This window comes from Silurus aristotelis (genome assembly GCF_946808225.1).
Source record: "Silurus aristotelis genome assembly, chromosome: 16".
NCBI classification, from domain to species: domain Eukaryota; kingdom Metazoa; phylum Chordata; class Actinopteri; order Siluriformes; family Siluridae; genus Silurus; species Silurus aristotelis.
In genome coordinates this window covers 22,479,071-22,491,688 of record NC_139589.1, presented here as the reverse complement: position 1 = coordinate 22,491,688, position 12,618 = coordinate 22,479,071, and the positions used below count along the sequence as shown (strand labels likewise).

The 12,618-nt window shown below is 39.3% G+C and overlaps 1 protein-coding gene across 1 annotated transcript in view; it reads left to right on the top strand.

Annotated features, from left to right (window-relative positions):
- The window catches only part of rxraa (retinoid X receptor, alpha a), a 106,417-nt gene that overhangs the window by 56,646 nt on the left and 37,153 nt on the right, over positions 1-12,618 (top strand). Inside the window, exon 3 of the mRNA XM_083564146.1 lies at positions 7,383-7,618. Within this exon, the coding sequence (XP_083420272.1) occupies positions 7,383-7,618 (236 nt within the window). The remainder of the gene's footprint in view (positions 1-7,382; positions 7,619-12,618) is intronic.

The window sequence follows — 12,618 nt, the reverse complement described above, 5'->3', positions numbered from 1 at the left end:
ACCAGCTAGCACCAGACAGCTTTGTGAATGACGCATTGTGTTACTTTTTTCACAAATGCGCAGCCACACCAGTGTGTTTTCACCGAGCCTCAGATTGAGCGTTTGCTAGTAAGCGTCCCGCTTTGGAAAAATGTATTCTTGTTCATGGTGCTGTGAGGAGAGACGTTTAGTGACTGGCTTTTTTTTTCTTGGACCTGCTGTAATGTTGAGCAACTTTTTTGTCCATTCGCATGTTTTTTGTTTTTTTTTTATATCTTGTGTGTAAACTGTAAAGGGATGATTATATAAAAAAAGAATGTGGCATTTTTTCACTAAGTGTTGTCAATTGACATAAGCGGAATAAAGCATTTCTGGATTTGCAGTTACGGCTAGTCCCAGAGTTACGATGGAGATGTGTTGAGATGACCCCCAAAAATGTAAGTGAAGTAAATTGGAAGTGAACCTGGCCTAGTCTACCAAGGCATCTTAGAGAATGATGATCATTATAGGGTAGTATACTGTAATTTGTTGATAATTTAGCAAAACAAGTGGTAAAAAGCACACCTGAAGCTGATGAGACTAATCAAAGAAAAGTTGATGAAACGTAGAGAAACAAGAGCTAAAATTGGGCTTTGAACCACCAAAACCAGAAAATTTCACGATTGAAATTAAAAAGTTTTAAAATACTGATTCCTTATTATCCAGTTGTTTGTTTTGGAAATGCATTAATGAGGACACAATGTGTGCTCCTCACTGCTTCTCCATAGAGACTGAGGGAGGTGTAAAAGTGAGCAGGTGGTAATGGACCCCCAGCTGGCGTCAGTGCTGGCCTCGGACGCCTGTAACATTCATAATGCACGAGCTCCGGATCACGAGTCGCGTCTCGGGTGGTTCAGTGCAGTGCTACAGGGGATGACGTGAAGCAGAGGAAACACAAAAACAGACACACGGGTACACACAAGGCTGATTTTTGTACGTTTTTTTTATTCAGATGGACGACTAAATCCTGAGTTCTCCCCTAGTCCATGTGGGTTTCCTCTGGGGTCTTCAGTTTCCTCCAAATTCCCAGTAAGGGAATTCTGTGTTAACATGCCACCAGATCATGAATACGTATGTTAATATACACAATATTGGCAAAAGTTTGTGGACACCTGACCGTAAAATTCTGATGTAAGTGAGAACAAGTGACTTCTGGAGTGTCATTCCAGTTTATCGTAAAGGTGTTCAATAGGGTTGAGGTCCGAGCTCTATAGCAGGAGATCTTCCACTTCAACCCATATAAATCATATCTTTATAGAGCCGACTTTGTGCACATCGTCATGCTGGGAAAGGTTTGGATCTTCTGGTTTAAATGAATAGAAATTTCCATGCTAACGCATCCAAAGACGTCTTACACAATTGCACACCTCCAACTTTGCTAGCAGTTTGGGGTCAGAACCACATATAGCTGGAAGTCTTGTTTACTTAAAAAATTCTGCTTCTGATTGAACGCTTCATCTTGCAAACATCTGAGTTCTAAACAGGGACGTGTATAAGAGCTGGTGCTTTCACATAGTGTCATTTTTTTTTTCGTTTCTGGATAAGTGTGCACTTAAAATGTGCATCTAATTTAATTTTTTAGAAAGAAAATAGAACAAATCAGTGGACTGGAGATCTTAAAAACCTGGAACCTAAAAACAACCAGTTTTTTTTTGGTTTGAATTAATTTTTTTTAAAGTCCCATGAAAATAAGTCTTGACAGGCGTAACACACTGCCGGTCTTGCTTTCCATCTCACGCAGGCTTTCGCTCCTGTGTTACTTTCATGTTCCTTAAGGGCTCTTGAAAGGCTTTTTTGTGTCTTTTGTCCTCATCTGAGATGTTAGAGAGGCTGCACCTCCTCAGCGCCTCGGCGTTAGACGCTCGGTAACGACTCGCTAAAAGATAGACTAATGTTCCGGAGGGGTTTGTGCCTCTGCAGATTCCATCTCCCATGACCAAGAGAACATCTCAGGCATGCAGAAAGCTATTAAGATCGCTTATGGACGCTTTTTTTTTTTTTTTTACCTTGATGTGTGGTTTGCCGGAATGCGAGACCGCTTTGTTGTCAGGGAGTAATGCAACCGGGTGAGGAAGATGAAACGAACGGCAACTTGTCATCACTCGATCTTCAACCTGTCTGGGATGAAACACAGAGTCTAGCACCAGTAGTTTGTTTTTTACATTCATTAGTCTGGCAGTCAGCATATTGGCTGTGTGTGTGTGTGTGTGTGTGTGTGTGTGTGTGTGTGTGTGTGTGTGTGTGTGTGTGTGTGTGTGTGTGTGTGGTCTGTGGGTGACAGAAAGATATGCAGGGAGTAACTAACACACACACACACACACAATACCCTCCCTTCTTTCACTTCCTGTTGCATTTTTTGATATATCATTGTGTATCTTGTGTGTGTGTGTGTGTGTGTGTGTGTGTGTGTGTGTGTGTGTGTGTGTGTGTGTGTGTGCAGAGTGTTAGTCAGACCCTGTGGTCTGTGGAACCTTTCCCATACCCCTATACTGCTCCCACACGGAGCCTAGTGTGAAATCAACACATTTCCAGAATGAAGACGTTTTTAGAAGAGAAAAACACTTCCCCAGGTTGTTTACAGTAACCTCCTGGCTCACACTGTAGCCCGATCCTGCTTAATTTTCCGCATCGCTGTCAGGTGTGTGACCAAAGGTCTGTTTTTAGTTCCAGTCCACCTTCTTCTTCTTCCCTTCTGAGGCCATCCATGCTCACATCCCTGGCAAGCGCACAAGTTGGAGGACTGCCACCCTTGTGGTGTTGCCAGGCTTGTGCTTTCTTATTTTATTGTCTCTTATCTGATCTAGGGAGCACATCCTGGGCCAGGTAAGAAGCTCCTGATGAAGCTTGCAGGGCTTTCTTAGACAGCTTGTAAAACACGTTTCGGCTCCCCAGCCAAACAGGTCGCGGGAAAACCGCCAGCGAGGAAAATATTTGCCGAAAGTAAAAAAAATCGGAGGTGAAGCTCTGATCTTGTTGACGCCTTTGTTCAGATTGAACCGAAATCACTGACACTTTTAAGTGTGTAGGTCTGTTTATTCTGGATTGAAGAAATCTGCACTTGTTAAAGGTGTAGCCATTGATTTGGCAAAAGCTAAACTGCTAATCTATGAGTTCACCTGTAAGGACTTCTGGTCTTTTTTATCTCGGATTGACAGATCTCTCAGATCTGCACCCTTGAAGGGGTAGGCATTGATTTCTCTAATCACTGACTACAAACGTATGGACTGCGATGTTACAGGAATGTAGTTGCTTAGTGGGTAAGATAGTGGACTTCTGATCAGAAGGTTATGAGATCAAATCCCATTGCCACCAGGTACCCTTTGAGCATCCCCTTAAACCTCAACTGCTTAACTCTTAACCTTCAGTCTGCCAAATGCCTAAAATGATCCTGAATAAAGAACCAATCTGAGACATTGGACTAATAAAAAAGGCAGCCATTGATGATGATGTCATCTAAATCTCCAATCACGGACTACACAGTCACATGTACTGCACAGTGAAATTGTTTATTCACATATCCCAGTAATGTTATGAAGCTGAAGTCAGAGTACAGAATCAGCCATGATACAGCAGCCCCGGGGCACAGAAGCTTAAGCTGTTCTACTCAGTAACGGGGTGGAACAAGGGTCTGATTGCTCTCATTGAATGTCTATAAAAAATCTATAAAAATCAAATCATCCAAATTTGCCAAAGATCTAAAACAATCCTGGTAGAAACACAGGACTAAGCAGGACAAAGGACAAACCAGAGCGAAGCTGACTGTTGGCATTGGGTCTACCAAGACCCCCAGTCCTGGAAATATTCAATACAGACAAAAAAGCATTGAAATTGTGCACATACCATTATATCTGCATGTGTTAATCATTCCATGTTAGAGCAGATTAGTAACAAGCTTGTGTTTCTGCTAAGAGTGACACAGCAGGCTCAGGAGAATACTGACCCCAACGAACAGACTGTTTCCCTGGTGGCAAGGAGAAGACCATTTACTGTGTCCCCCACAAGAGCTATATGTTTTGTACTGCTCACTGATTCCTCATCAGCTACATTATGTTAGACATCATATGACGTACTTACTTATACTGATGCAGACTTGTGGTGTGGGATTTTCTGTGATTGGGAAGATTATGGTGTTCAGCATCGACTTTTGGAATTTGAGGGAAACCTCAAAATGTGTAATTAAAATGAGAGCTTTTTGGATCCGTGTTGTGGAGAGTCATTGCTATGGATACCGGTATGAACGTATTTGCGGAAAAATACAAAACGTTTTTAAGAACTTTTAGATTTTCGTGTTCGTTTTTGGGAAATTTGAAGAAAAATAATGATGAGTCAGCATGTAAATCTAATTTAATGCTTCATAGAATCCGGACAAAAGCATTGGGACCCCTGACTTTTCCAGCCATATGTGCTTCTATCCCAAACTGTTACCACAAAGTTGGAGGCACACAATTGTATTGGATGTCGTTTGATGCGCTAGCATAAAATATTCCCTTCAGTTGAACTTAGAGACCCAAACCTGTTCCAGCATGACAATGTGCACAAAGCTAGCTCCATGAAGATCTAGTGTGCATGGGCTGGAGTGGAAAATCTTGAGTGGCCTGCTATAGAGCTCTGACCTTAACCTCAAAGACTTGTGGCTGAATGAGCTCAAATTTCCACAAGCACATTCCAAAATCTAGTGGAACATCTTCCCAGAAGAGTGGAGGTCATTTTAACATCAAATAGGGACTAAATGTGGTTATCTGCAGGTTCTTTTGGTGTCTTAAACCCTCTCCAGAACTGTTCACAATCATATGATGTCTCTTTTCTGAAGAAAGTTCCAACGTACTCCTGTGTACCGAACCAAATCATAGCACTCAGGCCTTTTCATCAGGGCTTAAAACACGATTAACAGTAGCACGCTTTTTGGCTGCATTCTCCTTTTCTCACACTTTCCCATTTCACCCACTGGCGTTTTCCTTTCCCCTATAAATCTTATTGCGTATAAGTGTCTCCGGATGTTTTGGGGGCATGTCAGAAAAGCTCAAGCGGCATGCTCAGAGTTTTTTGTGTGGATTTTCTATTTTAAAAGAGTGATCTCTGCCAACATCAACATTGACAGTTGTTGATGGCGCTTTTTTTTATCGGCGTTCTTCAATGTGGTTTGGGTGTGGCGTTTCCTTACTGTGTGCTGTGTGATGATTTGGAGGTGTTTGGAGAAAGTGATGTAGTGGAAGTGTTGGATGAGTAGCACAGCATCCCGTCTTTTTTTTCATCGCTTAATTTGTGCCTTTGGCCTGAATTCGATCAGCGGCCCTGAGATATGATGTCAGTCATTGTGGGGACGGAATGCTGCCGGACAGCTCTGTCGACTGAACATGTTGTGGTTCTCGACTGTCAGCTCGTTGATCGGTACATGCTCACGGTTCATATTTAGCTGTTTATGGTCCTGTGAGGATGCTGCACAACAGCGTTTGGAAAGAATGTTTATTTGTCTTCTGTAGTTCTGGTAGACCAATGAATTTTGGCTCGACTGAAGCCGAAGTATAGCGTGTGTCCTCAAGGTGGCTCGTGTAGGTGTTTCATTAGCATGTGGCATAGTCGAGCATGAATTAAGGCACAGAGTCTTGGGTATTCACTAAGGAGATAAATCAATGGCCTCACTTGCAGTTCTTAAGTTCAATGAAAACAAGACAAACAGTGGTGACAAAAACAAGTGGGTTGAAGAGCAAAAGTTTGGGCGCCTCAACACCATAGATAATGGCGCTGCACTTCTTATCCTCTTGTCCTCTTCAAATGTGTCTTCCTGTCTCTTTGTAAAGCTCACTCGTTGGTAGAAAAGGTCATGTATGTTTTACTTTACAGGGACACTCTGTTGCTGTTTGTAATGAGAATCTGGGGACAGGGTAGTATGATGGGGGGATGATTGTGCTTGCTATAACAGTACATATACTAAACAATTGGAACGATACAGAAAAGATTAGCATAGACCCTGTGCAAGGATGACAGTAGCTGTAATTTATACTGAATTATAAAGTATAGATTTCTTACTGCAAAACTGAATTTAGAAGTCAAATTTCAATATGACTTGAATAGTCTTAGAGTATCTGATCTGAGCAGTGCTTGAGTGTTTGAACTCATATTGAACGTAGGTTCAAGATGCACTAAGACACGTGTTAATAAAAAGCCAAAAACAGTTGATTTGTGAAATTTTGTTTCCTGGAATATAAATCAAATTGTACACCTCAACACTGCATTAACCAACAACACAACAGACTCTTTAACATGCCAGGAATGAACCAAAGACCAAACAAGTCAGTCAAAATATATATAATAAATATATAATACAAAATAGGAAAGCAATCTTTCAATAAGGGATTTTCAATTAACAAATAAAATTACAGTATCATGTCACAAAGTATAAGAAGCATTAATATTCAGTGGACAAATAAAATGGCGATACTCTCTACTGCAGAAATAGTTCACAACAGATAAAAAAAATATATATATGCTTGAAAAAAAATGTAAGATGGAGGTTTATAAGGAGAAATTGTATCTTACGTTAGGTGTTCAAAAATATGCTAAATTTGCATTGTGCGTGTACGATGCAATAGCTGATGGTTTGTTTGTTTCATTCCCTGCAGTGAGTCCAGCGAAAGTCCTGCGAATTTCCTAATCATCTTGTTATGGTGATTTCCGCTGCTGTAATACTCTGAGGGAATAACCAGTAGCCCTGAGCTACTGTAGACTGAAAAAAACATGATCTGGCACTTATTTTTCGAGCACATAATTTTTATTGGTACAGTGTCGTTTTGCTTGGAATGAAAATTCAATAAAGTATCACTCTATTCGATCTCTCCATTCACTCAGATGTGTGGACATCTCAGTCAGGAGCATAAGTACCTTCACCCTTTTCAGTATCCTTGACAACGTATACACAGTATCATGAGTGGTGCAATTTAACAATAATCACATAATTGTAATATAATATTGTACCATCAACCCATGTGCAAAACCATATCATGTGCAATATGTTCCTAGCACCTTTTTGTATTTTAAATACATTTTGTATATATATAATATTTAATAAATTTTTTATTACATTTTTATTCTATTTTTTGTAATCTGAAGCAGTCTCTGGCAAAAGAATTTCCTTTGAGATTGAAAAAGTTGATCTTTTCGTATCATATTGTATCGTATCGTATTGTATCAGATCGTATCTTACCAGAATACAGAATTGGGTCAGGTGATCTCGTCTCCTTTTCGTATCATATTGTATCGTTTGGTATCGTATCATATCGTATCGTATCAGATTGTATCTTACCTTACTTTAAACCAGAGCAAAAACATTTCCTTTTTCTTAATCTCTTACTCTTTGTCTTTCACAGAATCGGGTCAGATGATCTCGTCTACTCTGAGCTCTCCCACATCCCACCGTCCCATGCACCCTTCCCTTCTGAGCCCGACCTCCATCGGAGCCTCGGGATCCCTGCATTCTCCCATTAGCACACTCAGCTCGCCAATGAACGGCCTCGGCTCTCCTTTCTCAGTCATCAGCTCACCCATGGGCCCGCACTCCATGGCATCTCCCGGCATGGCCTATGGCCCCAGTGTAAGCCCACAGGTAGGTTTAGGCCTCTCTCTCTCTCTCTCTCTCTCTCTATATATATATATATATATATATATATATATATATATATATATATATATATATATATATATATATATATTTTCCTTTCATTTTTTGCTCCATGAATATGTCTCTATATTGTATTTAAAAACAATGTCAGAGCTTTATGCATGCCTGTGTCTTTTCTGAATTGCAAATGTTATACACTCAAGAAATGTTATACACTGTCTGTGTGTGAGTGTGGAAAAAATATACAGAAATGTTCAGCTCTGCAATGCTTTGTTTCCATTTCACATGATGCTGTTTATCCTGTAGTGAATAAAGCAGTAGCACATTAGATAACAGACGCTGTCCTTGCAAAAAAGGCTCAGTCCATTATTGTACATTATGCAAATGGCAACATTCTACAAAATGTAATCTAGATTTTGAAAAAAAAAAAAACTTTGTTTCCACTGAGAAGATTGTAATGTGCAGAAAAGTAGTGTAACGGTTATCTTTTGTACACCTACACACACACATCAGCTTTAATTCTGTCTCTCTCCTGTATACTATATCATGGAGATATATGAGCGATGTAAATTATTAATGCTTCATAGATATTTACTGGTGCAGCTACTACATTATTATCATCTGTGCAAATCCATTTGCTAGAAATCTGACAAGAAATTTGACTTCAGAATATGGAACAAAGCTTTTCAAACAATAAGCTACAGTCACTTAATGCTTAGTAGAGTGTTAGAGTCTTAAGATGTAATATAGAAACGCTAATAGGATTTGAATTTAGCTTATTATTTTATACTATAAGCGATTATTAGTCATTTTTGATGATCTACAGATACACTATATGGACAAAGGTTTGTGGACACCTGACCATAAGATTCATATATGCTTTATCTCTTTCTAGTATCTATTTGCTCTTATAATACACTCCACTCTTCTGGGAAGATGTTCCACTAGATTTTGTGGAGAATTGTCTTAATCTAGCCACAGGGGTGTCAAGCCAGGTAGTGATATTGGTGACGTGAGGAGGCCTGGGGTGCAGCCAGTGTTCACATTCATCCCAAAGGTGTTCATTAGGGTTAAGTTCAGACATTTATAGCAGGAGACCTTCCACTCCAACCTATGTAAAGCAGATCTTCATGGAGCTGGCTATGTGCACAGATGCATCGTAATGCTGCAACAGGTTTAGATCTAATAGTTCAAGTGAAAGTAAGACATCCAATACAATTAGGTGCCTCCAACAAAGTTCTTGAAGATCATGTGGCTGGAAAAGGCATCCCAATGCTTTTGTCCATATAGTGTATGTTTCAATGGAGGTATTTGCGAATAAAGAATCATACACAGTGAATAAACCTCTTAGAAATGTTTCATTTGCCCAATAACAAGCCATCAATTAACCCTTTGTATGTGTTCCTATAAATAAAGCATTCTCAAGTGCTCGAACGTTCTTGCCCAGGCGCATGTTTTGTTTCTCTGGAAATTTCATTTCGGAACTACACTGGATCCATTTTACTATAAACAAATGTCGTTTTGTTCAAATCAACAAACATGTTCCACCCAGAAGCCAGGGTTTACTTCGAGGCATCACAAACATCCTGAATGTGTTTTCTATCTTCTAAATGACTGATACTTTTTTTTTAGTTTGGAAAGCATATGTTTTAAAGTCTCACTATTACCTCTTTTATCATTTTGAAGACACATGCATGTTGCTTTTGTTCGTATGTAACATTCCAGGTAGAAGGCAAAAACACACAAGAATGCAACAGTGAATGACTGTAGGAAAGTTCCGTTTCCCAGATGAGTTTAAATTGGACACAACTTCTAACAGAAGAACTTATGTAAAACAGAGAACAGGACAGAAGATGTTAGCAGACTGCCTCACCCCCCACAGCCAAACATAGCAGTGGAAGCCTAATGGTTTCGAAAGGAAAAATGAACCAACATGGCTCCCATTCCATTCCCCTTCCAAACACCATGCAATTCCGTCTAGACTGTGACTGACTGTAACAAACTTCATCATACAACAAGACGAAGTGCATTTTTTATCGAGCAAACAGTGTTAATGTCTTTCTCATGGAATTAACCTGCCCAGTCACTGCACCTAAATCCTAGTCGAACTGCTCTGGGATGAACAGGATCACAAGACTGAAATCTCCAACTAGTAAAGAACATGCATGTGTCTCTCACAAATGATAAAAGACAAGTGAAAAGTGTTTCCGATTTTTTGCTTCCCATGCTAACAAAAAGAAATGGTTGAATGTAAAGAACAGTCTATGGTTGCTAGCAAGCATTAGCATTGTAACATTGGGTAATAAATGCAGCCATCGCTAATCAATTTAACATTTTGCTCAGTCAAACGATATCAATATTAATTAAGTTATTTTTGTTAAAAAAATAAATAAAAAATGTATGTGTAGAAAAACATTGTTTACTAGAAAAAGCCAAATTAATCAGGGTTTGATTATCTGGTTAACTGACAGCTAAAACAACAAACTTCCATTTTATAGAATCTGCATGTCCTAAACATCCGGGTTAGTGATTTATCCAGCCCTGATGCTAGTAGTGTCCTGAGATAAAACTGTAAATGCACATCATACCTTTTATTCATTTAGAGTTACACTAAATGTAGAGCAGTGTCTATAAAACAAAAGTTGGTTCCAGTTGTCATTGATGTTACAGCAGAGTTCTTTCACCAGCACCTCCTTTATTAGTGTTACTAAGAAATAAAGCCAGTTCCCCTAAAGACTAACCCTTGGCTACGAAACACCAAAACTGGAGACTCCATCCCTAAATGTTAAATAAACTTCTGAAATCTTTATCCGGAAAATGTCACAATAGCAACAATGATATGTTTGATAAATTGTACAATTTAAATGTTTTTACTGATATGCTTCCAATATGTTGGACAACTCTTGCGTTTGTTACAATAGAAACGATAACAAATTAGAAAAAAAACCCGACTTTGTCAAGTGTCAAATCCTGGATTGTGTCATTTCCAGTCTGCTAGGATTAAATACACTGATTGACCCAGTTAGCAAGTCAAATCTAATGACTTTTATTGCCATTTCAACCATATATAGTACAACCCAGGACCAAGGTGCTACATGAGACAACATAAAATAACAGCGAAAACACAAAAGTAACTAGGAAAAGACTGACTAGTGCACATAACAACATAACACAATACAACACAATAAAGTCCACCGAGCTAAAGGGGAGATAGCAAAAATAAATGGTCTATATAATGATAAATACTGTACATGTAAACATTTGTTGATAATTTAGCATCAGTTAATGGAACATTGCACTTGTCATGGGTCTGCTCTGTGCGGCCTCATGTTTAGTTCTTTCAGAAAAGGCACTTTCAGTTGTCACTGACTCTTTTTGGCTAGTAATGGAGTGTATTAAGAGTCATGAGGGCCTCTTGTCAACCCCGTCAATGGATAATGCACATTGCTAACCTTATCTTCCTCCGTTACACCTGAGACTCACTTTTGTTTTTCTTTGTCAAATGCGGGTTACTTTGTACCGAAGTTTTCATTGACTGAGAAGTAAAGCATTGGTCTGCAGGTGGGATGCCACCTGTAGCCATCTGAACAACGGGCCTTTTGTAAGTCTGGGTGTTTTTGAATGCTAGTAATTGATTGTGTGCATCAATTTACATTACAAGAGCTCGCAATATATCAAGAGGCCACACATAGATGTAACTTTTGTCGGAATGTAGGTTTATAGTTCTCAAAGGTTGTTTGCATTTTGGTTGGCTGGTTTTTGCAGGAATGTATGTAGGAGTGTTTTGTTAACACATTAGTTTAAATAGTCAGAATCTGCTGACAACAGTGTACAGTACGTTGCCAAATGTTCAGTTTTTCAAGTTTTTTTCCCAACACCTTAATGGTCAAAAAACAAACGTAACAACAAATTTACCAAGTTTACCCTTGAGTGTACCTTTTTTGCGTAAAGGTAGTCCCCGAGTTACGATGGTTCGAATTATGATTTTTTTGGTCTTACGATGACGATAACGATACGACAAAATTGTAAAAATATTTACATTTTTTGTGCAACAACCAAACGTTATGTAGGCATGCTGCCAGGATGTACGCATCTCCAGCCTTGTGAGCATTTTTGATGTTTCAAAGCCGAATTTTAGCTCTCCTTTTTATCGTCATTGTCGGACACTGAAACAAAGTGCACTGATTAGTCTTAACAGCTACAGGTGTTCTTCGTACCTTTGTTTCATCGGTCTCCGCCTTCAACTCGTGAACCTGCGCATGTCCAAGCGTCCACTACCACATACATATATTGTAAGGTTTATACATCATTTTATTACTATAAATTGCTCTGTTTTGCTAAATTATGTACAAAAATTTCTCAAATTAGTTACAAAATTACAGTATACTACCACATACTGATCACCATTCTTAAGGACTCCTAGGTAGGCTAGGCCATGTCTTGACTTACAATGTTTTCAAGTTACGATGGGGTCATCAGAACGCATCTTCATTGTAGGTAGGGGACTAGCTGTATATTCAACACAAGGTAAATGTAGGCAAACGTACCCTCATCGGTAAACTGGTCGTATGTCCCAATTATATATGGCTTCAATTACTTTTTAAGATGCATTATACAACCCAGATGAAAAGGTTAAAGGTCTATGGATGTAATTATTCTTGAGGGACACCATATCTACATAACAAGCCTGAAAGGTACAGATGACCAGTGTTCAGTTGCACTAATGTTAAATGCCACAGTGGCACAGCGCGGGTAGCATGTGCGGGTAGCGAACTCTCTGGTTTCATCCTACTTTTTGTTGGATGATTTTTTATTTTTGTTACTGTTTGTTGGAGCTTTACATGTCCATGTGGATTTACTCTGGTTTACTTCCACCTCGAAAAAAAATAACGCTGTTGTCATGAATCTGCTTACACGTTGTTCTGTCTTTCAGTTCCTGTCATGTGCTTTTGATTCTGTTTAATTCCTGCCTCCACCCCTGTCCT